Source organism: Salvia splendens, chromosome 5, assembly GCF_004379255.2.
Source record: "Salvia splendens isolate huo1 chromosome 5, SspV2, whole genome shotgun sequence".
In the NCBI taxonomy this organism is placed as follows: Eukaryota; Viridiplantae; Streptophyta; class Magnoliopsida; order Lamiales; family Lamiaceae; genus Salvia; species Salvia splendens.
Window position 1 is genome coordinate 15,737,223 of NC_056036.1, and position 26,732 is coordinate 15,763,954.

Sequence of the window (26,732 nt, forward strand, 5' to 3'; positions counted from 1 at the left end):
TTGTCTGGCCTGCTTCCCGGTCGGTAGGTGGCTGTGGTGGGTCGTGGTGGTCCGCGGGAGGTCGGGCGGTGGCTCTGGCCAGCGAGGCCGAACCCGATTCCTCCAGCCGGTGAGTCGGTTGTTTTGCTGTCATCGTCTCCGACGGGTGGAGAGGCCGTGTTGATGCTTCTCCGGGCAGCTTCCCTCTTCACCCAGCCGTAGGCTTCTTCGAGTGACATTTCTGGTCCATCCTTGAGGATGTCCCTCCTGATTGAATCGTATTCTTGATTCAACCCTGTGAGGAACTTGATTAGCCGCTTGCTGTTGGAGAATTCTCAGAATTGGCCGACGCCCTTGTCGCAACATGTGATTGGTTGTTTCTGGCAGCGATCAATATTGATCCACAGCCCGTTTATTTTCCGGTAGTATGTCTCTAGATCGAGATTCCCTTGCCTGATGTTAATCGCTTTTTCCTCCAGGTCGTAGATGAGATACGGATCCGCCTTGCTCTCATAAGTCACCCTCAGGCTGTCCCATAATGCCTTCGAGGTTTGGTGATGTGCGAAATCGGCGATAATATCGTCTTCGATATTGTCGATGATCCATGAAAAGAAGACTAGATCGTCTTCCTCCCAGTCCTCGTACCCATTGCTTGCGGGTTCAGGAGGCTCATTCCTGATGTACGAGTAGGCTCCTCTACCTCCGATCTTGACCTTCATCAATCTGGACCAGATCGGGTAGTTTCTCCCGTTCAATTTGAACGCAACAGTAACGTTTTTGTTGTCCCTCAACTTTGTTGATGCTTTCGGATTCGTTTTCGTATCCTTCTCTTCGTCTGACATTGTTTCTGATGTAGGATTTGATTTCTGTGGTTGATTTTGGCTATGGGTCGAGAATTTGGTATGGTATGGCTATGATGATATTGTTCTGAGCCAAGATTAAACCTGCTCTGAGGCCATGATAAAAGTAGTATAGGTATGAAGGAAGCGTATTATTTCTTAATGATTTCATTATACACATTACACCAATATATAGTACTAGGAATCCCTATACATGGTAAACCTAATTAGCTTAATTACATGATTGCAATCTTCTATCTTTGGTAAGAGAATGATTCTCGAGTATCCTCCGTCTGATATTACGCAATCTTCTCCAACAATATATATAAATTTTTCTATGTTATAGTTTAAGTACGTTATATGAATATATGTTAATTTATTCTGGTTTGCTTGGGTTTAGGCCACACTTATTGCTTATTTGAAAATTTAAAATTCTAAATAACGGGATGAGACTGCATTTTTTGGCCAGACATATGTGCTTGTTTATATATTTTCCATGCGGATATATGTATAAAAAACAATGCTTAAAGATATTAAGTTATTGTTGGACGAAATTAATGTACTTCAGATTTTTGTACGTATGTGTGTATAATTAAAACTCACTGAAACGATCTCCAAAATTTGGAATGTTGATATCTTAATATATATATTGTAGCATTAATCTCCTATTGCTCCCTTAGATTTAAGTTTTTTCTTAATCTGGAGCGTTAGATTAGATGGATGGAGGGACCGGATGGAATCCTTATTTTTGATCCCGTGTTGCATTATAGGTAGGATTCTGTGCATTATAAGGGTAAACTAGTAAAAAAAAATTAAAAACCATCCAATACGATACGAGAGAAATTTCAGCGGGATATTGATACAACCTTCCATCTACTCACTCCCTCTCACTCCAAACGTCAATCCCTCTCTCCACGTCTCTGAGATTTCGTCTCCCCATATTCCACCACTCTTCAAACCCTAGTCGCCACTGTTTTTCGTCGAGTATCTGTAGACAGTGATCGTTATCGTCGCTTTCACTCTCCAACTCTCACTCCGGTAGCGCGCGAACATATTGTTGAACACATCGACAAGGTGGGTTGCAAAAAGTTTTTTTTAGTAATAGCACCCGGTAGACGACGATAGACACCGTCTACTAGTCGATTCCCGTATTTTTCATCCAAAAATCAATGTTTTTATCCTCGATTTGGTCATGATTTTGTGTAAGCACAAATGGGTTGTCGTTTTGGTTAGAGTTTTGTCTTATATAGAAACTGTAATTATTTACTAGTTTAAAAGTGTGTATTCGGTGATTTGATTTGTGGTTCGTATCACAGAGTTAACATGACGAAAAGAGGCCGACCGTCAAGATCTCAACCTACACAGGCTGCAGGTAACAAATCAATTTAAATGAATGTAGAATTACTTGAGGAGTTGAACATCAATTAGGCTTCCTGTGTGCATTCATCGACAGATCTTGTAAATGGCTTGTAATACTCTTCTGTGCATTATTTAATTGGTTTGGTACATGATTAATTCTCGGGTTACGCATTATGTATCGTGTAGTATTCCTTTTTTAAACTGCTTGTCTACATGGGAGAATAACTCAGTGAAGTATTAATGTGCGCATTAGTTGATTGAAAATGTACATTATATGTGTATTGGTATACATTATTTGTCAAATATTTGGCATTATTTGTCTGCTTGCTGAGTGGTGTGGGTAAAATGGTGAATGGAATATACCTGTGTGCATTATTTGATTGATTTTGTACATTATGTATGTAGTAGTTTACATTATTTGCCAGGTATTAGGCGTCTAGGGAATCATTGTGTACATGGGTGAAATGGTGAATACCACACATCACAAGTATGCTTGTACATTATTTGATTGAAACTGTACATTATGTAATTGGTAGTATATAGTATTTGTCAATTATTAGGCATTTTTTGACTACTTACAGAGTGATGTGGGTGGACTGGTGAATGCAATATACCTATGTGCCTTATTTGATTGAATTTGTACATTATGTAGGCAGTACTTTACAGTATTTACCAGGTAGTATGCATTATGAGAGTGCATGTGTACATAGTTGACAGGGTAGAAATCACAACTCACAACTATGCTTGCATAATAATCATTTGTGCATTATTTAAATGAATATGTGCATTCTTTATCCAGTAGTATGCATTATATATCAAATATTATGCATTATGTGGTTTGTAATAATAATGTGCTGCTGTTGTATATTGATGATTCCATAGCAAAGAATCAGCTACGACTGGAAATCGATGAAATAGTCGATGACGTTATTCCAGTAGCACTAGCCCAGAAATTTAGAGAACGGTTGGCCGAGGCCGACCCAAGCACAACTCCAGAACAGGGTGAGCAGAAGAAACCCAGGGGAAGAAAGGTGGACCATCTGTATTGTCGACGAACCCCGTCCGAGTTCCTAAACTGCTTGAAAACTGTTTGGGTCTTAGTGTATGATTACATTAACTCGGCACATGTAATTGTTCTATTTTATAGAATAATGAAACGTTACTCCATAGTAATGTAAAATAGGAATAAAATAATGTAGATAGAGTTAACTTTATTTTAATAATAATGTCCAATAGACTGAAAGTAATGGATATAAATAAGCGAATAAAGATAGTATGGTCCGTAGCAGTAGTATATTATTAATGTACATTCTATCAAGTGCATGTGCACAATAATGTACAAATTAAAGGCCAACAATGTACATTATCTGTTTCGTAATGCAATATATAATGTACATAATGTGTTTAATAATGAACTGTAATGGAATAACTATATAGAGTAAGTGAAGTGCTAGTATCCGATAATGTAAAACTTCATTACCAATAATGAACGAAAACAAATTAGTAATGCAAACATATTATGTTTCAGTCATTACAACCACAACGCTTGGATAACCGTCTGCGCTTCATAGAGAAACCAGATCGTGCATTCAATTGGTCATCCTCGTTTGACTTCTTCTTGTGTTCCCTATTGCATACAACATAATACCATGTTGTAATATCGTCCGCCTTCCTCATCAAAACCAACAGCTCGGGCATACACAGCACAAAAAGCGAAAGCGAAATCTAGGGATTGGAATTTCTGACCGACGACAGGCTTCAACTCAGGAGAACAATCAGGTACAACCACCACTGTATAAAAACCAAAATAAAACCGGTTCAGCAAACATATACATTACAACTCTTGTCTATACCATTACAGAACCTAAAACAACCATTATTTAGTATAATATGTACACTATGTAAATCAATTAAAACTACTCCCTAGCCGGGATGATATCTACACCCTCGTTGAATGACTGAAACTCGTTGACTTTGGTAACGATTTTGTTACTTAGTACATACTACACCCTAGCCCCAAGGATTGCTAAACCCTTTGGGAAAACCAGAAACATGCGCCGAACAAGCAAACACGGCCAAACTTAAATTAAACTGGTCAGTAAAAATGTACATTACAGATCACAAATCCTGCATTACAGAACCCAAAACAACCATTGTATAATATAATATGTACATTATGTGTATCAGTTAAAAACTACTACCTAGCCAATATTATGTCTAAACCTTAGATGAATGACTGAAGCTCGTGTACTTAGACTACGGTTTTAAGAATTAGTACATACTATACCCTAGCCCCAAGGATTGCTAAACCCTTTGGGAAAACAAGAAACGTGCGCCAAACAAGCAAACACAGCCAAACTTAAATTAAACTGGTCAGTAAAAATGTACATTATAGATCACAAATCGTGCATTACAGAACCTAAAATAACCATTATATAATATAATATGTACATTATGTGTATCAGTTAAAAAATACTACCTAGCGGATATGATTTCTAGACCCTAGATGAATGACTGAAATCCGTCTACTTTGACGACGGTTTGAAGACTTAGTACATACTACACCCTAGCCCCAATGATTGTTAACCCCTTGGGGAAAACAAGAAACGTACGCTGATCAATCAAACACGGCCAAATTTAAATTATACTGGTCAATAAAAATGTACATTACAGATCACAAAATCATGCATTACAGAACCTAAAACAACCACCATATAATATAATATGTACATTATGATGTGAGCCTGGTCGGCGCGGGTCAGAAAGAGATGGAAGAGGATCGAATCGCCGATCGGAAAAATGGGCACCTGGTCGATGAGCCTGAGCCTGATGTGACGTAGCGGCGTATGAGTCTTCGCTGTCAACGAGGCGGCTTCTTCACCAGCAATGCAACCGACCACAGCGGTGCGGGTTTCACGTCGGTCTGCTAGGGTTCAGCAAAGGGTAGCGGCGTATGAGTCTTTGTTGTCAACTAGTGTTCCTGTAGAGATGTCAGCCAATGCTGCTGTCAACGAGAGAAGAAAGAGGGAGAGAAGACAGATTGCACCGTGATATCATTGAGAATAACCGCTGAGATTTTGGAAGAGAAAATCAAGGAACTTACCATAACAAACACATTTATGTATACCAATTTTGGCCTTTTCGAATTTTTTAATCAAGTAAATTAAAATCATGTAGCGTCTATTTTGGGCCATCAAATCTTGAAATTGAATGGTCGAGATTAAGAAGGACAATATAATAAAAGATGTAAAAAGGATATGAATACATCCCTATATATGGATTGTGATCAAGATAGAACCATTCTTAAACGTAGAACCATTCTTAAACGTAGAACAAATGCCAAACGGAGGTCGTTAGATCTTTTAATCCAATGGTGTTGATTTGCACAGCAACTTCCCATTACAACCAAAACTATTATTAATGGGTGAATGCATAGAAGTGAAAAAATAAAGCATGCATGGACTCTTCTTCGTTTCATTCATTCTTCCATCAACATGTGAGTTTTTTCACATGTTGAGTCCGGAATGTCGTGAAAACATAGTCTAATATGTATGATTTTTAATCTTGCCCGTCATTTTTTCCTCATCCAATGAATAAAATATGTAGAGTTCTAGGTTCTACACTTAAGAATGGTTCTATCTTTAACACAACCCTATATATATATATATATATATATATATATATATATATATATATATATATATATATAGGGTAGTGTTAATCTCCTTTTCTCCCCTTAGATTTAAGTTCCTTCTTCATTTGGAGCGTTAGATTAGATGGATGGACGATCCGGATTAGAAGCATAGTTAGGATTCCGTCGGTGCATTATTTGGTGCATTTCGTGCATCATAGGGGTTAATTAGTAAATGTATATTCTCAATACCTCCCAAAAACAGCATGTGCGAGATTTTAGCAGAGTATACCCACGACCTTCCATTTACTCTACACATTTGTCACTCCAAACGTATCTACTCTCAATCTCTCTACCCGCTTCGTCTCCCCAATCTCTATCCCATTTCAAAACCCTAGCCGCCTATTCAAGGTACCGGCCATCTCAACAGACCTTCGAAGGTCGTCAGATTCCCGGTTCAACAACCCTCCCATTTTGTACAAGCATTTTCTGCGGTCGACGAGGAGGTACGGCTTGTCGAAGATTAATTTCTGGGTTTAATTTCTGGGTTTCAGCAAACGTTTCTCCCCGATTTTCGACCCTACCTCACCACACAAACGACGATTCACCCATTTTTGCCCATAAATGAGGATATTTTCAAAATGGGATTTCTTCTAGATTATGGTTAAAAATTGTTTAGTTACCGATTATGTAGATGAAATCTGATAGGGTTCTGATTTTTTGGTTCGTCTCCCAGATTTATCACGACGAAAAAAGGACGTCCTTCCACTTCACAACCATCCCAGCCTGAAGGTGAGCATTCAATTTCATTTGCATGTCCAATTCCTGGAATAATTGGCTGCTTCTGTACATGAAGTATTGGGCGAATGCAAAATTCATGGCCGCATTATTTAACTGAATTTGTACATTATTTACATATTTGTATGCATTAATTATCATGTTTTAGGCATTATAGGCCTGCTGTTGTACATGAGTCAATGAGTGAATGCAGTAGTTGTATGTTCGTTTCTTGATTGAATCTGTACATTATGTAGCTATTTCTATGCATTATTTAGCATGATTTAGCCATTATGTGACTTGTGTTGTACATGGGTCAAAGAGTGAATGCAATATTTGTATGTTCATTACTTGATCGAATCTGTACATTATGTAGCTATTTCTATGCATTCTTTATCCTATTTTATGCATCATTTGACTGCTGTTGTACATGAGTCTAAGAGTGACTGCAGTATTTACATGTTCATTACTTGAGTGAGTCGGTTCATTATTTGGCTATTTGAACGCATTATTTATCTTGTTTTATGCATCATGTGACTGCTGTTGTACATGAGTCAAAGAGTGAATGGAATATTTGTATGTTCATTACTTGATCGGATCTGTACATTATTTAGTTATTTTAGTGCATTATTTATCATGGTTTATGCTTTATGTGACTGTTGTTGGACATGAGACAATGAGTGATTGCAATATTCATGGTGCATTTGTTGATTTATTCTGAACATTATTTGATTATTAAAATGCATTATGTATCAGTTTTTATGCATTATTTTGATGCTTATGTACAAGGGTGTATATGTGAATGCAGTATAACTGTCGACATTATTTTATTCAGTCTGTACATTATGTAACTAATTGTATGTTATTATTCTATATGTTGTACAACATCAAAGCAGCTAAGATTGGACATCGACGAGGCGGTCGATGATATACTGCCAGTATGAATTGCCAAAAATTCCGGGAGTGATTATCAGAGGCCGGGACTAGTACAGCTCCGGAAGATACCGAGGATAGGAAACCAAGGGGTAGGAACGTCGACCATCTGTATTGTTGGCGAACTCCTACAGAGTTTCTGAATTGTATAAAGAGTTTAACTCCACGACAGAAGATAGCCGTCACGGAACTTGTACATGAGTCTAAGAGTGAATGCAATATTTGTACATTATTTAGCTATTTCTATGCATTATTTATCCTGTTTTATGCATCATTTGACTGCTGTTGTACATTACTTAAGAATGAATGCAATATTTGTATGTTCATTATTTGAGTGATTTTGTACATTATTTGGCTATTTGAATGCATTATTTATCCTGTTTAATGCATCGCGTGGTTGATGTCGTACATACTAAACCCTAGCCCCTAGGCTTGTTAAACCCCTAGGGAAAACAAGAAACATGCGCCAAACATTGAAACACGGCACACCTTAAATTAAACGGGCCAGGATAAATGTTCATTTCATATCACAAAAAATGCATTACAGAAACTAAACTACGCATTATACTACACTAAAATGTACATTATGTATATCTGTTTAAAAAATACCTACGCGCTATGCATGTGCAATCCGAGATGAATTACTGCAGCTCGTGTATTTGGACAACATTTTTTAGACTTAAAACATACTACACCCTAGCCCCTGGGCTTGTTAAACCCTTAGGGAAAACAAGGAACGTGCGCCAAACATCGAAACAAGACACAACTTAAATGAAACGGTGCTGGATAAATGTTCATTACATATCACAAGTAATGCATTACAGAAACTAAAACTACGCATTACACTATATAATATGTACATTATGTATATCTGTTTTAAAATATACCTACGCTTTATGCATTTGCAACCCAGACGAATTACTCCAGCTCGTGTATTTGGACAACGTTTTTAAGACTTAGAACATACTACACCCTAGCCCCTAGGCTTGTCAAACCCTTAGGGAAAACAAGAAACGTTCGCCAAACAACGGCACACGGCACAACTTAAATTAAATGGGTTAGGATAAATGTGCATTACACATCACAAATAATGCATTACATAATATAAACTACGCATTATACTATACAAAATATACATTATGTGCAACCACAGACGAATAACTGCAGCTCGTGTATTTGGACAACGTTTTTTAGACTTAGAACATACTACACCATAACCCCTAGGCTTGTTAAACCTTTAGGGAAAACAAGAAAACTGCGCCAAACATCGAAACACGACACAACTTAAATTAAACGCATCAGTATAAATGTTCATTACATATCACAAATAATGCATTACAGAAACTAAACTACGCATTATACTATACAATTTGTACATTATGTGTACAATATGTGGATCGACGACCGAGTTCACATTCATCAGCACTTCAAAGTCCCCGAGTTGAACCATTCAACTCACTAGCACAACCTCTTCTACCGCCGCGTTTCGCTCTACCTCACCTCCCTCCCGTCGCTCGAGGACTCCGATTTCACCAACCTCTCCGCCGGCAAAAAATCAAACGACATCGTTTTATCGCTCGACGAAAATCAGACGATCCACGATGATTTCCTCGACGCGAGAGTCTCGTGGCTGAATCCAGTGGTATGAATGATCCCCTATGTCAGATGAAGTAACATCCTAGGGGTATGAATGCACCTTAGCCACCACATAATCAAAAAACGTCAAACATGCTTGGATAAAACAGTAAACAGGCACACCAACATGAAACACGAATTTCCTGATCTACACAGTTTGGGCGTAAAATTGTAAATTGAAACACGAATTTACTGATCTACACAGTTTGGGTTATGCGACTGATTTACTGATCTTTGAGCAACATGGGACGATGCTCTAATGGAGCAAAACTTTGCTGGAAAGCCATTCTCTTGAAATGAAATTGATGTGATTAAATTTTGTGGGGTCTAATATGGATATAGGAAGTAGCTAGATTTAAAGAGATGAAGGAGCAATGCATTTGGAGAAAATGACAAACAACACGTAGAAGCAAGGATTCTTCTAACCGGTGATTTTAAAATGGTGGAAAATATGATAAAATGTGGACTGAAGGAGCAAGGATTAAAAGAAATCTGAAACAGATCTTGATGCAAAACTGCAGAAATCCTCAACGGAGGAAATCATGGACCATTCCATAACTAACTCCAATAGAGATTCTCCAATTTACCCTTCTCACGTTAAAAATACATGGAATATGATAATTTGAATCAAATATTTAGTCCATTAGATTAGCATAAATCAACGCTGGAGATTAAGAAGAAGAAAGGATTAATAAGGGGAAAAGGGTTTGAATACAACTCTATAAACGTAGACCCCTTCTTAAACGTAGAACAAATGCCAAACTGAGGTCGTTAGATCTTTTAATCCAATGGTGTTGATTTGCACAACAACTTCCCATTACAACCAAAACTATTATTAATGGGTGAATGCAGATAAGTGAAAAAATAAAGCATGCATGGACTCTTCTTCGTTTCATTCATTCTTCCATCAACATGTGAGTTTTTTCACATGTTGAGTCCGGAATGTCGTGAAAACATAGTCTAATATGTATGATTTTTAATCTTGACCGTCATTTTTTCCTCATCCAATGAATAAAATATGTAGAGTTCTAGGTTCTACACTTAAGAATGGTTCTATCTTTAACGCAACCCCATACATATATATATATATATATATATATATATATATATATATATATATATATATATATATAGGGTTGTGATCTATGCAAAACTAGATTTAAATACAGAAACACAGAACAATATCATAATTAGGTCACTTTTAGGTCATAATTAGGTAATTTTTAGGTCATGCTAACAAAGCATGACCTAAAACGATCTTAGCATGACATTAAACCCAAATATTATAATATGACCTAAAATTGCTTAATTATGACCTTCCGTGTTTTTGGTTAATTATTGACCATTAGATCATCTAATCCTAGGACCAAGATTTGGTCTGCATTTCTGGATTTAAACACATACTTATTTTGATCATCTCCATATATATATATATATATAGGGTTTTGATCTATGCAAAACTAGATTTAAATACAGAAACGCAGAACAATATCATAATTAGGTCACTTTTAGGTCATAATTAGGTAATTTTTAGGTCATGCTAACAAAGCATGACCTAAAACGATCTTAGCATGACATTAAACCCAAATATTATAATATGACCTAAAATTGCTTAATTATGACCTTCCGTGTTTTTGGTTAATTATTGACCATTAGATCATCTAATCCTAAGGCCAAGATTTGGTCTGCATTTCTGGATTTAAACACATACTTATTTTGATCATCTCCCTATATATATATATATATATATATATATAATTACGGTCCTTTTAGGTTGAGATTTTTTAGCTTAATTGATAATTGAGATGCATTTTCAGCCACTTATCCACAACATTTTCGAAATGTCAACTGCAAGTAGATTATATCAACTCGGGGGTATTATCGTCAATAGTCTGCACATCAAATGTCAACAACTTATAGTTGACATGAATTGTATATGTATTTGACATTATATATGTGTAGTTGACATGAATTGTATATGTAGTTGACATGGGTTGTACACATAGTTGACATTATATGTGTGTAGTATGTAGTTGACATTATATGTGTGTAGTTGACATGAATTGTATATGTAGTTGACATTATATGTGTGTAGTTGACATGAATTGTATATGTAGTTCACAAAAAAAAAATAAAAAAAATTAAAATTAAAAAAAGTATTTATTGAATAAAATGTACATGAAATTACCATTATGCCCTTTCATAATTAATTAATTTAAAAATATTTTTCATGTGGCAAATTCTGGACCACTCATTTAATAAAAATGAGTGGCTGATAATTCATCTCAATTCTAATTAGCCTAAAAAATCTCAAGATCACAACCCTATATAATCATTTGTAATAATATTTACCACCCCGCATGCCCAATAATTAGGGAATTAATTGAAAACAAGAAAATGAGCCCATAAATAAAACAAAGAAAAAGCATTTAATATAAGTCGCTAGAAGGAGGGCTTGAACCTCCGACCTTGTGGTTAACAGCCACACGCTCTAACCAACTGAGCTATTCCAGCTTGTTGCTAATTTAATAGATTATAATCTAATACAAGTCGGGTTTCTTACTCCTACATCTCAATCTACACAATTTAAGTGTGAAAATTAATGTGTTATAGGTATATAACTTTCTGAAATGGAACCTCAAACTACATATCCAATATCTTAGCCTATGTTGGTATGATGGAACGGAGATTGAAATGGAATGATAATTCCATTCTATTCTTGTACATGGTAAGTGCAAGGAATACGGAGTATTAGAATTGTTATTACTTGATTGATTTCATATCTATGCTTGGTAACTACAAATAATATAGGAATGAAATAAAATCTGGACAATTAATTATTTTATAATTTAATCTTAATTTCAATTAATTGTTATTACTAGAATTAATTATTACGAACATATGATGTTATCAAGTCTGAATTGGATCTGTAATTGGAATCCCATGGATTTGTGTGTTTGTAGTGTTTAGATTTTTTTCAATTATTAAAAATTTTGAAAGTTTAGTTTTAAAATAGTAACATTTAAAAATTATAAAATTAAGATAATATTTAAATATACTATAATATAATGTAATATGTTATAATATAATTTTGTTAAAATCTAAAATAAGAAGAGAGGAGAATAGAATGAAATGACCAATTCTTTGTTAAACGGAAGGAATGGATATTTACATGGGGAATGAACTAGTGATTTCAAAGGAATGATGCTTCCTAAGTAAAAAAATATACTACAAAGCAAATGAATGAAATGGATAAAAATAGAAATATCATTCTATGTTCCTATTCCATTCCATCATACCAAGAAGACCCTTAAAACCTTTTATATTATAAATTTATAATTAAGTTATACAGAGTATTATGTTTGAATAAATATTCATTTTTAAAGTAATACTCCATCCGTCCCTTTGTAGCTGAGTCGTATTCCTTTTTAGGTTGTCCCACTGTAGCTGAGTCATTTCCTTTTTATGCAAAAGTACTTTACTCTCTCTTCATCTTTCTACCTTTTCCTTTTCTACTTTATTCTCCTTTTACTTAACTCATTTAAAACAATTTTTCTTAAATCCCATACCGAAAAGAAATGTCTCTACTACAAAGGGACGGAGGGAGTACAATTTTTTATGCAGCTTTACTTCCAACAAATTAACACCGAGGATTCGAAGACTATGTCTAGATCACTATTGGTATACTATAATATATCGCGAATTATATGAACACGTCCTCATCTTAACTATATATACATCTATCAACCCGATCCTTGAAAATATCCAAAGTAATAAAGCAAAATCTGAGTAACAACAAAAAGGAATAATTCCTTAAAGGTTCTTTGCCTGTAAATACACGAATTTTTAGTATATTTTTTTTCAAGAAAAACAACCCGATCTTCGGCTTGATGTAAAAAAAACTGAAATATGATGGTTCAAACCCTTTGACTTTCCTTTTGGTGTTTAAATAAATCAAATAAAATAAATAAAAGTACAATTATAACTCAGGTATGCCCGAGGAATACAACCAACTAGTCAAGCTAGCGAGCCGGGGTGGGGAATAACAAAATACAATCCAAACTTGGGCATACCCAAGGGCTTATATCAAGCCAATGTACAACACCAACTCATTCTAGAAATGGAGTCCCTATAAAACCTAATGGTTTAAACAATCGTCCTTGGCATGATGAGGTTTACAAGGTAACATAGGCATACCTATGTGAGATGGTCCGGACCGATCCCTAATGCTCAAACAAGGACTGTGACACCCCGGAATTTCGTTCCTTTCTTTTAAGATAAATCGGAGTTATTAGTATAATTAATTCCTATTAAGAAGCCGCGTTCTCTTGTAATCGTTAGACTTCCAATACGATCTCGACTTTTGAAGGATACGAATACTTTGTTTTTTGCTTGGAAATAAAGTGCAAGGGCAAATATTTCAAGAAGAATAGATGTGCAGGTTGAACGTCAAGAGGATGGAGTAATGACCGGAGTCGATGTTATTAAATAATCAAGTGGATCTTTCCAAGATTCGTGTCTTCATACACGAAGTCGTTTAGTAAGGACTTATTCCGCTGCTCTTTTGTGAAGTGAGAAATCTTATAATCTCACCATCGAACTCTGATTTATTGATGAGATGTTTATTCTATTTCTAAGACCGTGTAATGGCATGCTTGATTTCTATTCTATGATATCAATCGACTTGACCTTGTGCAAATTCTCGAGTTCTTCCCCTTTTATTTCCCTGCTTCTTTAATCCCTCTTATTAGTCGGGGTTTACCCGCTTTCGCTATCCTTAGCAAAATGCGGTCGTGACAGAGTGGTATCAGAGCCTCGATTTCTTTCCTGCTCTGAGATCCAAACTTTTCTTCAGTCAAGATCTAGACTTGTTCACTAGATCATTCCAAGTAATCGACTCGATCATCACTTCAAGACATTCAACCAAGTTGAAAGTTGAAGAAGTGGAATTTTTGAGATAACTGAGACAAAGTATGACAAGAAAATTCTCCCAGTCAAGGGAATGAAAGAACCTAGAGGAAATAAGAGTTTCTCCGAAAAATGTAGTTCAAATTGGGACTACGAAGGATGAACTATAAATCCTGTAATTGCTTTCCTGAGCAACAATTTTATACGATGCTAGATAAAGTTAAGCACGAAAGCGTGATCCGTAGTGACACGACTTTTCGCATGAGAAGAGCCGATGCCCAGTGCATGAGAGCACAAGAGGGGTCAATGTTGAAAAGGAAGACGAGGAACGATGCTATAAGGGAATAGCACAAGATAGATGGTTGTGATAAGCTACATATTAAACTAAAATGCTACATTATTACACTAAAATGATATATTATTTTACTAAAAATAGTACATTATTAGTTAAGTTACATTATTAGACTAATAATCTACTTTATTATATGACACGTGACATTAATCTAACCGTTAAATCACAGGATCCAATAGATAACAAGTGTTTTACATGTTGAAAATAAATACATCACCCTTATATATATGTTTATATATGTAATAATCGATCGGTATACCGGTATACCACGGTATAAGAAATCTAATACTGTTACCGTATCGAAAACTACGGTATACCAAAAAATCGGTATTTTCGGTACGGTAAGTCCGGTATTCCGGTATTTCGGTATAATTCCCCACCCCTAATGATATGTAATTATTTGTTGTACGAACTCAACACCTCAACTCAGAATTTTTGCGCGATCAACATTGTTTAGTGTTCCTTTGTTTATCGCCATATATTGCATTAACAATATCTACATCAATGCTAATTTGGGAGATAATAATAATTGTGTAATAAATCATAATAATTATAAAATATTCATGTTTTATGCGCATAAGTTTTAGTTCATATACAAATGAAGAATTAAATCATATTGTGTGTGTATAAAACGCAAATTAAAACCGAAAACTACCACTTATAGTAAACCCTAAACCATTGGCATGATTCCAATATAAAAAGCATAAATCTGAAACCTAACAATAGAAAATCACGGAAAAAACGAGAAGCCTCCTCCCCAAAAAAAGGCCTATCTTCTCAAGGAAGACCGGTCTTTTTCCTTAAGGTGATCTGAAAAACCAATCGCTATGTACGACAACCCGTGGGCTACTTGCCACCGCCAAAGCAGCCGCACCGCGGAGGCTGGGACGGCCACCAAAGTTGTCGGATCGGCTGAGATACGCGGCGGAGGTGGCCAAAGAGAAGTCGAAGGTGGCGGCCAAGAAGTTCAAGAAGGGGGCGTCCAAGAAAACAACCTAGCCCATTTGATTATTAAATATTAAATATTCTATTGATCTTGTTGTTGGGAGGCTTGTCTACATTTTGTAATTTAACATATATAGTTATGTACATATCATATATGTTATTTTCCATCACGAATTAATACTTGCTTTGTCAAATTTTTCAATATGTGATCTGTGAATTTTATTTACCTAATTCATTTATGTCTTCGATTGATCGATTAGGCTATCATACATGCAAAATGTTGCGTGCGTCTCGTAGTAGATTATGCATATATAATAATTAATAATTGGGCCAGTTGGATATACATGTGTACACTATTGCTAATCGGGCCAAAAATCTGAATGATAGAATATCTACCACATGATAGTTCACCTTCGTAGGAGGAAACTTTGTGACTTTGATTAGCAAGAAACAAAAGGTGGTGGCACTGCACTGTCTAGTGCCGAAGCAAAATTATGTGAGGATCAAAAGTTGCCTAACTGAAATATTAAGGCGGAAGAAATTGATAGTAGGGTTGAATCTTCAATCATTTTATCAAGGAGAAAATTGAGGAAAATACCGTTTGCCAAAATTGAATCCTGAATACTATAATGAAGGAAGACCAAATCAAGAGGAGTGATTCTCGATTGATACACTACCATAGTTAGGATTGATACAGTTACAATATATTGATTGTAAAAGCCTATAAATCCATGTAAGGATTTTTTACAATCAACAAGATGCTTGAGAATGTCCTGAAATTAGATCAAGCTTGTGATGTTTTCTAATTTATATCTCTACTTGATGACTTAAGAGTCAATGTATAGTCTTCATGTGTCTGATTCAAATACAAATTTTATTTTAAAATAACATTAGTTTGTATTGCTTTTGTAGTTTTAATGCTATTCCAGCAGTAGAGAACTCTCTTATTAAAAAATTATTTTAAATAAATGAAATTATAGTGTTAGAATACTGATATATTTACAAATAGATGAATCCTATTCTTTAGTACTTTTATTGTGAGGAATTATATTTCCAAGAATTATAATTTCAAGAACCATAATCCTAAATTATAATTATATTATGAAGAATCATAATCAAAGAATTATAACTTCGATGCTAGTGCTTGAACTCGTGGATATTTTATACGGATCTCAACAGTTCCAGATAGCTCTTCAATTGCACAAATTCACAGTGCTCAGTGGCGAGCACATACAGAGTGGAATCAAAGATAATAAAAAAAACCCATGTAATATAAAAATGATCGAAAAACAAAACATACAAAGAAAAAGTAATTAAACCCACGGAAAAAAACACCTAAACTCACTGCTAATGAATTTAAAAACGAATAGGATTTCACCTATTTAATAAAAGGATGTCTCAGATCGAAAAAGTGCTCCAATGCCCAAATGCCATAAAATAAAGTGCTCTAATTTTTTCAGATATTTGTCAGCCTTGCCTAGTCGAATTAATATAGGAGGCAACTCGTGAATTGTGACAGGGACACTGAACATTATACATATATATATATATATATATATATTATTGAAAATTAAGTGCCTAAATGTTAGGCGATTATGTGATTAAAACCGACTACGTACATTATATTTAAAAAAAAATTAGTGGCTGAATAATTTGATTGATCGATGAATTTAACTTGGCAAGGTCACGTATCAATACTTTTTAACAATGGCGGTCACAAATTGAGTATACAATAACTTCATATAATATCATTTTCTTGATTGTGTGCATGCGTACTTCATCGGTGTAACTCTGAAATGGATGTAATTAATCAAGCAAATTAATAACAATGACTCCGAAAAATATAGATATATATGCCCAGTCATTTTTATTGAGGTAAATCAACGTTTACATATGATCTTGGCGACTATGTATAACACTACATCTATGCTAGTAGAAACTCTTAATATGGAGCATATCTTTTTTTTTAAGAAAAACACTCACATTACATTTTACATAACCCTAAACATGTAGCTTAGGCACCTTATAATTAGGCTGCCGGAGCCACTTTTTTGGTGTCATCTCCATCATCGTCATCATCGTCGTCTCCTTCTCTACATATGCAGAAATCAGAAACTGCAGCAGCCCAAAATTCCCCAAATACGAAATTAGGGTTTTCAAGATTCAAGAGACTGATCTCCGTCACCATCTCAGTAGACATAAAATGAACTTTACACCAGTTATGTTAGATGTGGCTCGAATGTCTTGAAGAGTTGCGAAAGAACTTTGGCCATATTTATAGCAATCTCCCTCGGATCTCAACATCAACACGGTATAATCCACTTTAGATTATATTCAATCCCTAGGCTTCGTTCGAAATGAGCAATGCGAATACCCTATGCCCCACAGCATCGAACTAAGCTGTTCGTATCATTACAATCATCACTCGTTCGAGGGAATTTTAATTAATTTCTCGGACGATACGAGACTTTAGTTGGTCAACCAACATAGGGTGTGAATGTGAACAAGTTTAATCACTTTTTGGCAAAGGTGTATGGTATTGGGAATCTGTAATATCTTTGATGGTAGGGCAGAGGGAGAGGGAAAAAGGTAAGAGAATTTGGGACGTGCAGGCACTAGATGAGCATGAGCTAGGGTTAGTCGAGCACGTGCTCTCCATGAATTTCGTGTGTTAAATTCCTTCCACCTCATTCCTCGTTGCACACTTCAGAACCCTATTTTGTTTTCCTTAATTAGGCTCATAGATCTATGCAATTTATTATTGTGGAAATTGGAATTTGGATGATATATGCACAATTCATGTGAAGATCTTGATTTCGGGAAAACATTGACGCGAGGCCTTCTTCATTACAATTAGGTTCTACATGGAGTATCATTTAACAAGAAAACTAGTTAAATACTGTCTTTATTTTTCTGAAGTGTCAATGTCTCTAAACTGTACTACCTCCGGTCCTCATTAGATGCCTCATACATTTGACTAGGGCATGTTCTAAAAAGTTGTTTGACTTTGTTAGTAAAAACGAGTAAAAATATTAGTCGAATGTGAGTTATACTTTTATATATTAGTTTTATAATAAAATGTGAGTGAGAGTGAGTTGAGTCGTATTTTATTATAAAATTAATACTCCCTCTGTCTCTCTATAGCTGATTCGTATTTTTTTCGGTTGTCCTACTATAGCGGAGTCATTGCTTTTTACATCTTCATCTCTCTACCTTTTTCTTTTCCTACTTTATTCTCTCTTCACTTAACTCACTTTTAACAATTTTAAATCTCATGTCGAAAAAAACACCTTTACTACAGAGGGATGAATGACGTATATAAAAGTAAGACTCATATTCCACTAACTTTTTCTTTCTATTTTCTATTATATTTATTAAAATCTCTATTAAGTTAAATGGTAGTAATAAATTTTTAGGGATGGAGGGAATAATTTCATCATATTTGGTTACACAAATTATCAAACATATACTGTAGTAATAAAAGGCTAAATACTCATATATATGGAACCAATAACCGATTAGACACGAACTTGGGCTTATGAGTAAAAATCCAGTGTTTTAGAAATTTATAACTGGACTTAGGCTTTAGGGCCTAAACCCTAAACTGGAATTAAGCATAAGGAATCAATATGGGCTTAAAGTAGGGCCTATGAATGGATCTTTAATTTCTTTCTGAGCCCATACTATTGCAAATTGTTAGTCCCAATTAATTACAATGTTCGAAAGTGTATTACAAAAAGGGTTGTCATTCGATTTATGTAATTTTATAATTTTAGCTCAAATGAAAAATACTGAAAATAAAATATGCAGCCGAAAAATTCATTTAATAATTGTGTAAATGAATACCTATTAGTTATTTGAATTATGTTATACTCCCTTCATTCTCTCACAGTTGAGTCATTTTTTCATTTTGGGAAGTTCCTTCATAGGTGAGTCATTTCCATCTGGAGTATTTTTTTCTCTTTCTTACTTTATTCTATCTACTTAATTTACTTCATTCTTTCTAATTTTTTTCTCTTTCTTACTTTTTTATCTATTTATTTAACACACTCAACATTCATTTCTTAAACTCTGTGCCGAAAATTTTTATTTCAACTATGAGGAAACGGAGAGAGTATAATGCTATCAACTGAGAGAAGACAGGAATAATGCTTCAGTTGTACATTTTCAAACAATGTTACTACTATGAGCCTAGCTACTATAATTTTTCATTTTGTGGACGTTACACACAAAATATTTACCGAAAATGAAAAACTAAATTATTACTGCATCCAAATAATTAAAAAAATATATGATAAACAGTAAAAAACGTCCACGAAATAAGAACAAGTGGTAGAATATAATAATGTCGAAAGCCTATTTTATTAGTTTCATTAATTTGTCTGATTGGTTTTTGAGGGATTCGAGTCTTGAGACAACAACCTTGCATAGAAACACCCAAAGCGATTCAATACAATCACCATACAACAATTATATTTCGAGAATTGATTTTTGCAAAAATGTTCAAAACCCTAACTTGGGAAATGGGGAACCACGTGATGCCATTAAGACAAACCAACCCGACAAAGTGTTTTAATTAATATTTAACCCAAAATGTCTCAAGAAACTCATATGCTTCTTTATAATCTTGATGAATTCCCCCCAAAAAATGAGTAATTTAATAATCATTAACTATTTATTATTTGATTGTTTTATTGTCCTAACACAAAGGTGACCTATGAGGAACTCTTTTCCTTCTACTCATGCTAGTGGCCATGTCCTCTCCCCTCATCTTATTACCCAATCTCCTACACACATAAAGCCCACTCCTCTTCTTCCTCACGAACCTAGTATACGAGAAGCTCATGCTGTGGGACCCTGATGAGCCCGAAGACGAGCTCAGGGGCTCGTCGCTACTGTCCTCCACGGTCGAATGTGGTGTCTCGTTCGTCGTCTCGTCGTCGCCGATGTCTTGAGGGATGAAGAAGTCCGGACCAAGTTGGAGAGTCTTGCACACTCTCAACAATTGGGATAAATCATAGTAGTGCTTCAGCACAAATTCGACCTAATTATCATGCCAAACTATTGTTATTATTATTATTATAATAAAAATATTAGAAATTTAATGGCCACCTGTTATCATGATTTTATAATTCTGAACACGTACGGTAATCGTGTGATTCAACTCATAATTACAGCGGTCAAACCCCTAGCCTCAAAAGCACCTTAATTCATGCCTCTAAAACTATGACAATTGTGATTTTTGTATTATATAATTATACTGCCTAGTGCTAATAGTACTATATCATTTCAAAATTCAGATAATTGATTCCAATTAATTTCCATCAATCTCTGCTGAACAATGCTAATTGTGGAAGCTGGATTCAAAATTCAGATAATCAGTTGTAGTTGACATCCATCATCATAATCTAATGAACTATGCTAATTGTTGAAACTGATGAACTCAAAATTCAGATCATATTTGCAACTTCTAACAAATTCTATTGACCTGTGCTAATCATGAAAACTGAACTCAAAATTCAGTACTCCAACACTGAAATAATTACTACAATAGGGACTCAAATTAAGTAGTGATATTGAGTAATTAAATTATGAAAAATGAGAAATGGAAAAGCGCGTACCTTGCAACCGAGAGAGCAATGGATGAAAGGCTCTTGGAGGCTCCTATCACAAGATGTACAGTAGTTTGCAGAGCCTTTGAACTGCCTATTTTGAGGTCTCTTCTTTATAAACAACACCTTTGCAGCATTGATAGTATACGCCTGAATTTTAATTCACCACACAAAACCGTTAATCATCATCAATTAATTAATTAGCAACTCAAAATTCTGATAAAAAGATAATAAATAAAAACCTGGATGTTGGAGCAGTCCATGAGCTTCTCAAGATCCTCCAAGCGGACGACCTCATGGTAGACGTATCTGCGAATCTGCAGAAGGCGATGGGAGCGATGGGAGAGGACGCAGTGGGGGCAGATGCTGTTGCAGCAATCCAAGCAGCATATATTCTTCTCATTCTTCTTTGCTGCGTCGTGAATTGAGCAAGGCTCGAAGAATTTCTGCAGATAGAGGGCCTCCAACCATGCAGGTTTCTCTCCTCCCTAATTTCACAACAAATGAATTATACTATACTAATATGATATGATCAATTGTCAAAATTGCATAGAATTACTATTAGTAAGGGTTAGAAAGTACCATGATGATCGAGAGAACAAGCTATAGTTTGTTTGAATAATAAAAGCTCGAGGAAGAGACGGCTTAACGGTATGCTTGCTGCAGTTATTTATAGAAATTATTTGAATTTTCCAACTTTTTTTAGAAAGTTACAATGAATGAGATGAATATTAAATCAGCTTTTTAATTGTACATTTGTACTAATTCATTTTATAATAGTATCTAACTTTACTCATTTATTATATACTATATATATCCCACCTAAAAATCTAGCAAGTTATGCATTGCAGTGTGGATTCTCGGTTATTGACTAAAATCAAAACTTTCTAGATTTTTAAAAAACTCCAAATATTGGATCATAAACTATATATAGTTATAACTGATCACGCTATAAATAAATTACCTACAGCTAAATTTCATATTTTTCTAGAATAAAAACTGAAAAAGAGTAACATATATGAGGAGAAGGTGGGCACTGTTCCCGTGTTAATTTCTTCTCTCCTAGTGTTAAGTGCTCTAACCCTAAACTAAATGAGTCATTCTAGAAATAGGTGCCATTATAATTCTATTTTAACTTTGTTCTTCCATTTTTATCATTCTTTATGGATTCTAATCCCTCGATAAACATATAGCTAGGCCCCATCTTGTCCTTGTAATATATATTTGCCTCATATTTTGACTGATCTCTGTTCTTGGCCGTCCCAAGTTTAATTGCCGCATTATTTTCTAATTAAGTTTATCTATATTTAATATTGGTCATTCAAAGTTGTTTGACACTTTGACTGGAAATCATATTGAGAAGAAATGCTACAATAAATTGATATAATAAAATATTTATCGGATTATTTGTGCAGAGGTTTGCAACTAAATTTATGATAGAAATTCGACAGATATTTAGTATAAATATAATGAAAATGTCATTTAAGCGAATGCTCTTAGTTAAAAAAAAAGATATCGATATACTGATAATTTTGCAACACTGATATATAATTACTAAAGTAGATGGAATTAATGTGTTGAGATTTGAAATGATAATATAAACCCTCTGTTATATTATAATTAAATGAGTTTTCTATTTTAAAGTTTCATCATAGTTAAACCATTTTCATATATATAGTAATAATTAATAGTATATTAAACATATTTTTTATAATCTCCAGAAAAAAAACACCTTAATTATGATGAACAGATGGAATGTAGAAAAGCCAAAATATACATCAATTTAATGAATATAGTATACTACAATGGAAAATTCATAAGGGTGATATAGGAAAAGCCAAAATTCATGATTAAATCTATAGTGAAGCAAGACACGACATGTACTAATTATTTTTATTCAACATGACACGATGCTTAAACTGGGTTCCTGTGATATTCAACATGACAACAAATCCAAAATCACTCCACTAATTATTTTTATTTTTAGCTAAATTAGTGGAGATTATTATGTTTAACAGGATTTGGCAAACAAAAAACACAACTCATCAAGCGCACTAATTGGTCACATTAATGAGCTAATAAATTTAACTATTTTATCCTAATTTTGAGGATTCATTGTTATTGGAGGTGCCTCTAATCTTTAATCATGGCCAATAAATAAATAATTCTTTAATTTTACAGGCTTATTATTTAGTTATTTCTTTGGATGGTTTTCAAGTTAAGCCATATATTACATTTCGGTGATTTTCTTTATTTGGCCATCAAAAATTGAAGAAATAAGAGAAATTTTGCTAAATATTGTAGCAGTGAGTAATGAAGCTCACGTGCAAAGAATCCTATGGCTCTGACTCTGACTCTCACAAACGTGAGATTTTGCCTTGGACTTGCCAAATATTCCTAATCCTACCCCTTTTTTCATCTTCAATTATTTTTGTGTATCAATTCTAGTTGGCTAATTATCCAACACGCCCTGTAAGGATTATGATGTATTTGCCACTTGTTATTGATTGGTGACTTTCCACACTTTTGCAAACACACGAATTACTACTACTATCTGCAAATTTCTTTTCAATGTCATTTTTTTATTCGAATTAACTAGTAATTTGAACGATCGAGTAGCACTCAAAATAGGAGCAAACATGGAACAAATTACAAATATATTAAAAAGAAAGAGGGTAAATGAGTGAGAGGTAAAATGTAAGGGAGGTGGAGAACAAACTGAAGGGATCAGACTATCAACAATGTCCTCACTACCAAACTATATATTCTATTCATATATAAATATATAACCCATATGTATGTGTCTGTGTGTGTATATGTATTCATATTTATCCTCATCCCACATGATGGTGCCCCCATTTTCCTACATACTATTTAATCATGCGATTTAGGATTATAAATACAAAAAATTAGGGAACTTATGTACAAATGGAGTTCTAGAAGTTTAAATTTAGTCATTTCAAGAATTATAACTTGGGAAGCATTTTGTGTACCAATATTTGAGATGTTGAGTGGCCATAAGTAGATTCATATAATTTTCTTATTGGAATTCTAATTATGTTTATGGCCCATTTTTCAAATATGTTGAAGGCCCCATTCAATGTAATACGCGTCTATGACTGTTAGTTGATTAATGATCTTAAGATTAAGTTATTGAACAATGAAATTTGCACTTAAAGCACATGAACTGAAAATATAATTAATTACATTTCAGATTTTTCTTCACTTTTTTTCATATTATCTATGAACCCTAAAAAGATAGATCAGTTGACCTAAATTAATTAATAGTTTCAGATCTATATATATCATATTTTATAATACTAATAATGATAATAACTATTGTTACATTCTAATAGATTTAATATATATTCAATTAACACGAGTTTTTTTTTAATATGCATTAATAACTTCTAAAAGATATAATGTTATAATGGTATACTCTTTAGAGCATCTCCAAGGGGAGAGGTAAATGGAGAGGTAAAGTTATATAACTACCTTATATACCTTTTTTTCATGAAAAATCATTCTTCAATGGGAGAGGTATTTGAGAAGGTATTATACCTTTTCCCATTTTGAAGAAGTATTTTTACCTCTCAATTAATGGAGAGGTAATATCTTATAACTACCATATTTGCCTTCTTTTCATGAAAAACCATTCTCCAAGTGGGAATGTATTTGAGAAGATATTACACTTTACGTTTTTAATGCATTTTGTACTATTATTTTATTTTTAAAAAATCAAATACCTTTTTATATACTCCCTCCGTTCCCTCATAGTTGAGGCGAAACTTTTCGGCACGGAGTTTAAGAAAGGAATGTTGAGTGTGTTAAATAAATAGATAAAAAGTAAGAAATAGAAAAGGTTGAAAGAATAAAGTAAAAAGTGAATAAAGTAGAGAGAATAAAGTAAGAGAGAGTAAAGTAAGAGAGAGTAAAGTAAGAAATATAAAAAGGTTACTATATATGGAAATGGCTCAACTATGAGGGAACTTCTCGAAATAGAAAAATGACTCAACTATGAGGAAACGGATGGAGTACCTTTTTCCTTTGAAATGTGTTGTTTTTTGATAGGGTATATTTCACTTTTTAAGAAGGTAAATAGAAGATATACTTCTTTCATTTCATTTACGTTTCTTTGTTGAAGATATTCTTAGTGAGAATTGATATGCTGAGAGACAATTGGAGAGGAACGGTGAGCGCCTCCTTCCAGGTCTGCAACCTTTTTTTTTCGTTTTACAAAATTCCCTCTTCTCCCTTACCGCTATTTACTTTTGAGATCCAAAATTCCACTACACTCTATCTCTCTTTTTGTAATACTTAAAACTTTTTCCTGCATCATTTCTCTTCCTACCCATTCTTAACGTCGTATCACATATGAAGAAAATGATAGCAAAAAAGGAGGAGACGAACAAAATTAGCTTGAATTCAATTTTGCTAATGCGCAAATTTTCCATAAACATTCTCTTTTTATTGCAAATTCTCCATAAACATCTCTGATACGAATACCCTTGTGGCAGAGGAGGCGACCCCCGAAGCAGAGGAGGTGATCACTCCCGAGGCAGAGGAGGTGATCACTCCCGAGGCAGAGGAGATGACGGCCCCGGAGGCGGGGGGAGCGCGAGTCGGCAGGGAAGCATCTCGATCACGTCAAGACAAGAAGAAGGAAGCAACCGTGACGAGGACCCTACGACCACGGGATCGCATCAAGGTGCCGGCGAAGTTCGCGAATTGAGCCGCCGACTCATTCGCTAGTTACTATTTTATTGCTTTATCTTTTTTTTAACTTATTTTGGGGTTTATTTTTGGTATTTTAATTATATTAGAGTCGGGCGAATTATAAGCCCCGTTCGGGTTTTCTTAGTTGGTTCTTTCCCGATCGTATTAGGATAGGTCGAACCAACCCTAGGGTTTTAGTATAAATAGAGCCACAATGTAAACTTTGGATCATCTATGAAATATTATACATTGGCTCAATAGCTTTACAAACAAGAAACAATCCCTTCAGACTGCCGACGAGAATCCTCTCGCGCTCAGTCGACCCTTCTGACGTCTACGTTGCCGACCCAAGCGTTGGGTGCTCGACTCCGACGTCAACCGTTTCTTGATTTTGTGTGTGGATTTCACGTTAGGGATCCGAATCCTTAACAACTGGTGCTTCATTGAGTTCTCAATTATGACCGATCAAACGTTACCCAGCGGCTTCCTTACCGGAGGCAACACCCAAGAATTGGGTCCGGCCCAGCCCCGTCGCGTCACGACGGGGGTCCGCATCAGCGATGGATCGCAGCGGGTACGCCGCGACGAACCAGAGACAAGCAGCGCGCAGCACAACGGGTCAGGCACGCTGGACTTGCCCGTCTCGGCGCTAGACAAACTTATGGCGCGATTTGATCAAATTGAATTTCGATTGGATGCGGGGGATAAGCGGTTCGAGAAGCTGGAGACCAATCGCCCTTCCGCACCAGACCAACCCTATTTTTCGGATGAGGGGGACGTCGATGGGTATCGTTCTCAGGGAGATACCTGGCCAGCCGACGACGACGGGCCCTCGGGTTTCAACCACGACACGCGTGTCCGTGGTGGGGCTTTCCGTCGGCATAGAGGTGTGGGTCGCGATTTTCACCGGCGTGGGCTCGCACGCCCTGAATATAGTGCGAACCCTTATCGCACTTCAATGCCCCGCGGCCTCGCACAAGTTGGGATAGACCGGCTGAGCGTATCCCACCGGAGTTCGAACGCGGCTTCCAGGGTTACCGTCACCC

The 26,732-nt window shown here is 35.2% G+C and overlaps 1 protein-coding gene and 1 non-coding gene across 2 annotated transcripts; both read right to left on the reverse strand.

Moving 5' to 3' along the window:
• Nucleotides 1–11,593: 11,593 nt before the first annotated feature.
• TRNAN-GUU lies at nucleotides 11,594–11,667 on the reverse strand. The gene has a single exon. It is a non-coding gene; the product is annotated as a tRNA-Asn (tRNA).
• An 8,390-nt stretch (nucleotides 11,668–20,057) lies between these two features.
• On the reverse strand, nucleotides 20,058–24,626 carry LOC121803889 (protein RGF1 INDUCIBLE TRANSCRIPTION FACTOR 1-like). The gene is made up of 4 exons (XM_042203467.1): nucleotides 24,597–24,626; nucleotides 21,213–21,458; nucleotides 20,980–21,120; nucleotides 20,058–20,402 (listed from the first exon to the last, which is right to left on the reverse strand). Exons 1-4 carry the CDS (start codon nucleotides 24,624–24,626, stop codon nucleotides 20,058–20,060), a joined length of 762 nt encoding a protein of 253 aa, XP_042059401.1.
• Between the last annotated feature and the right edge of the window lie 2,106 nt (nucleotides 24,627–26,732).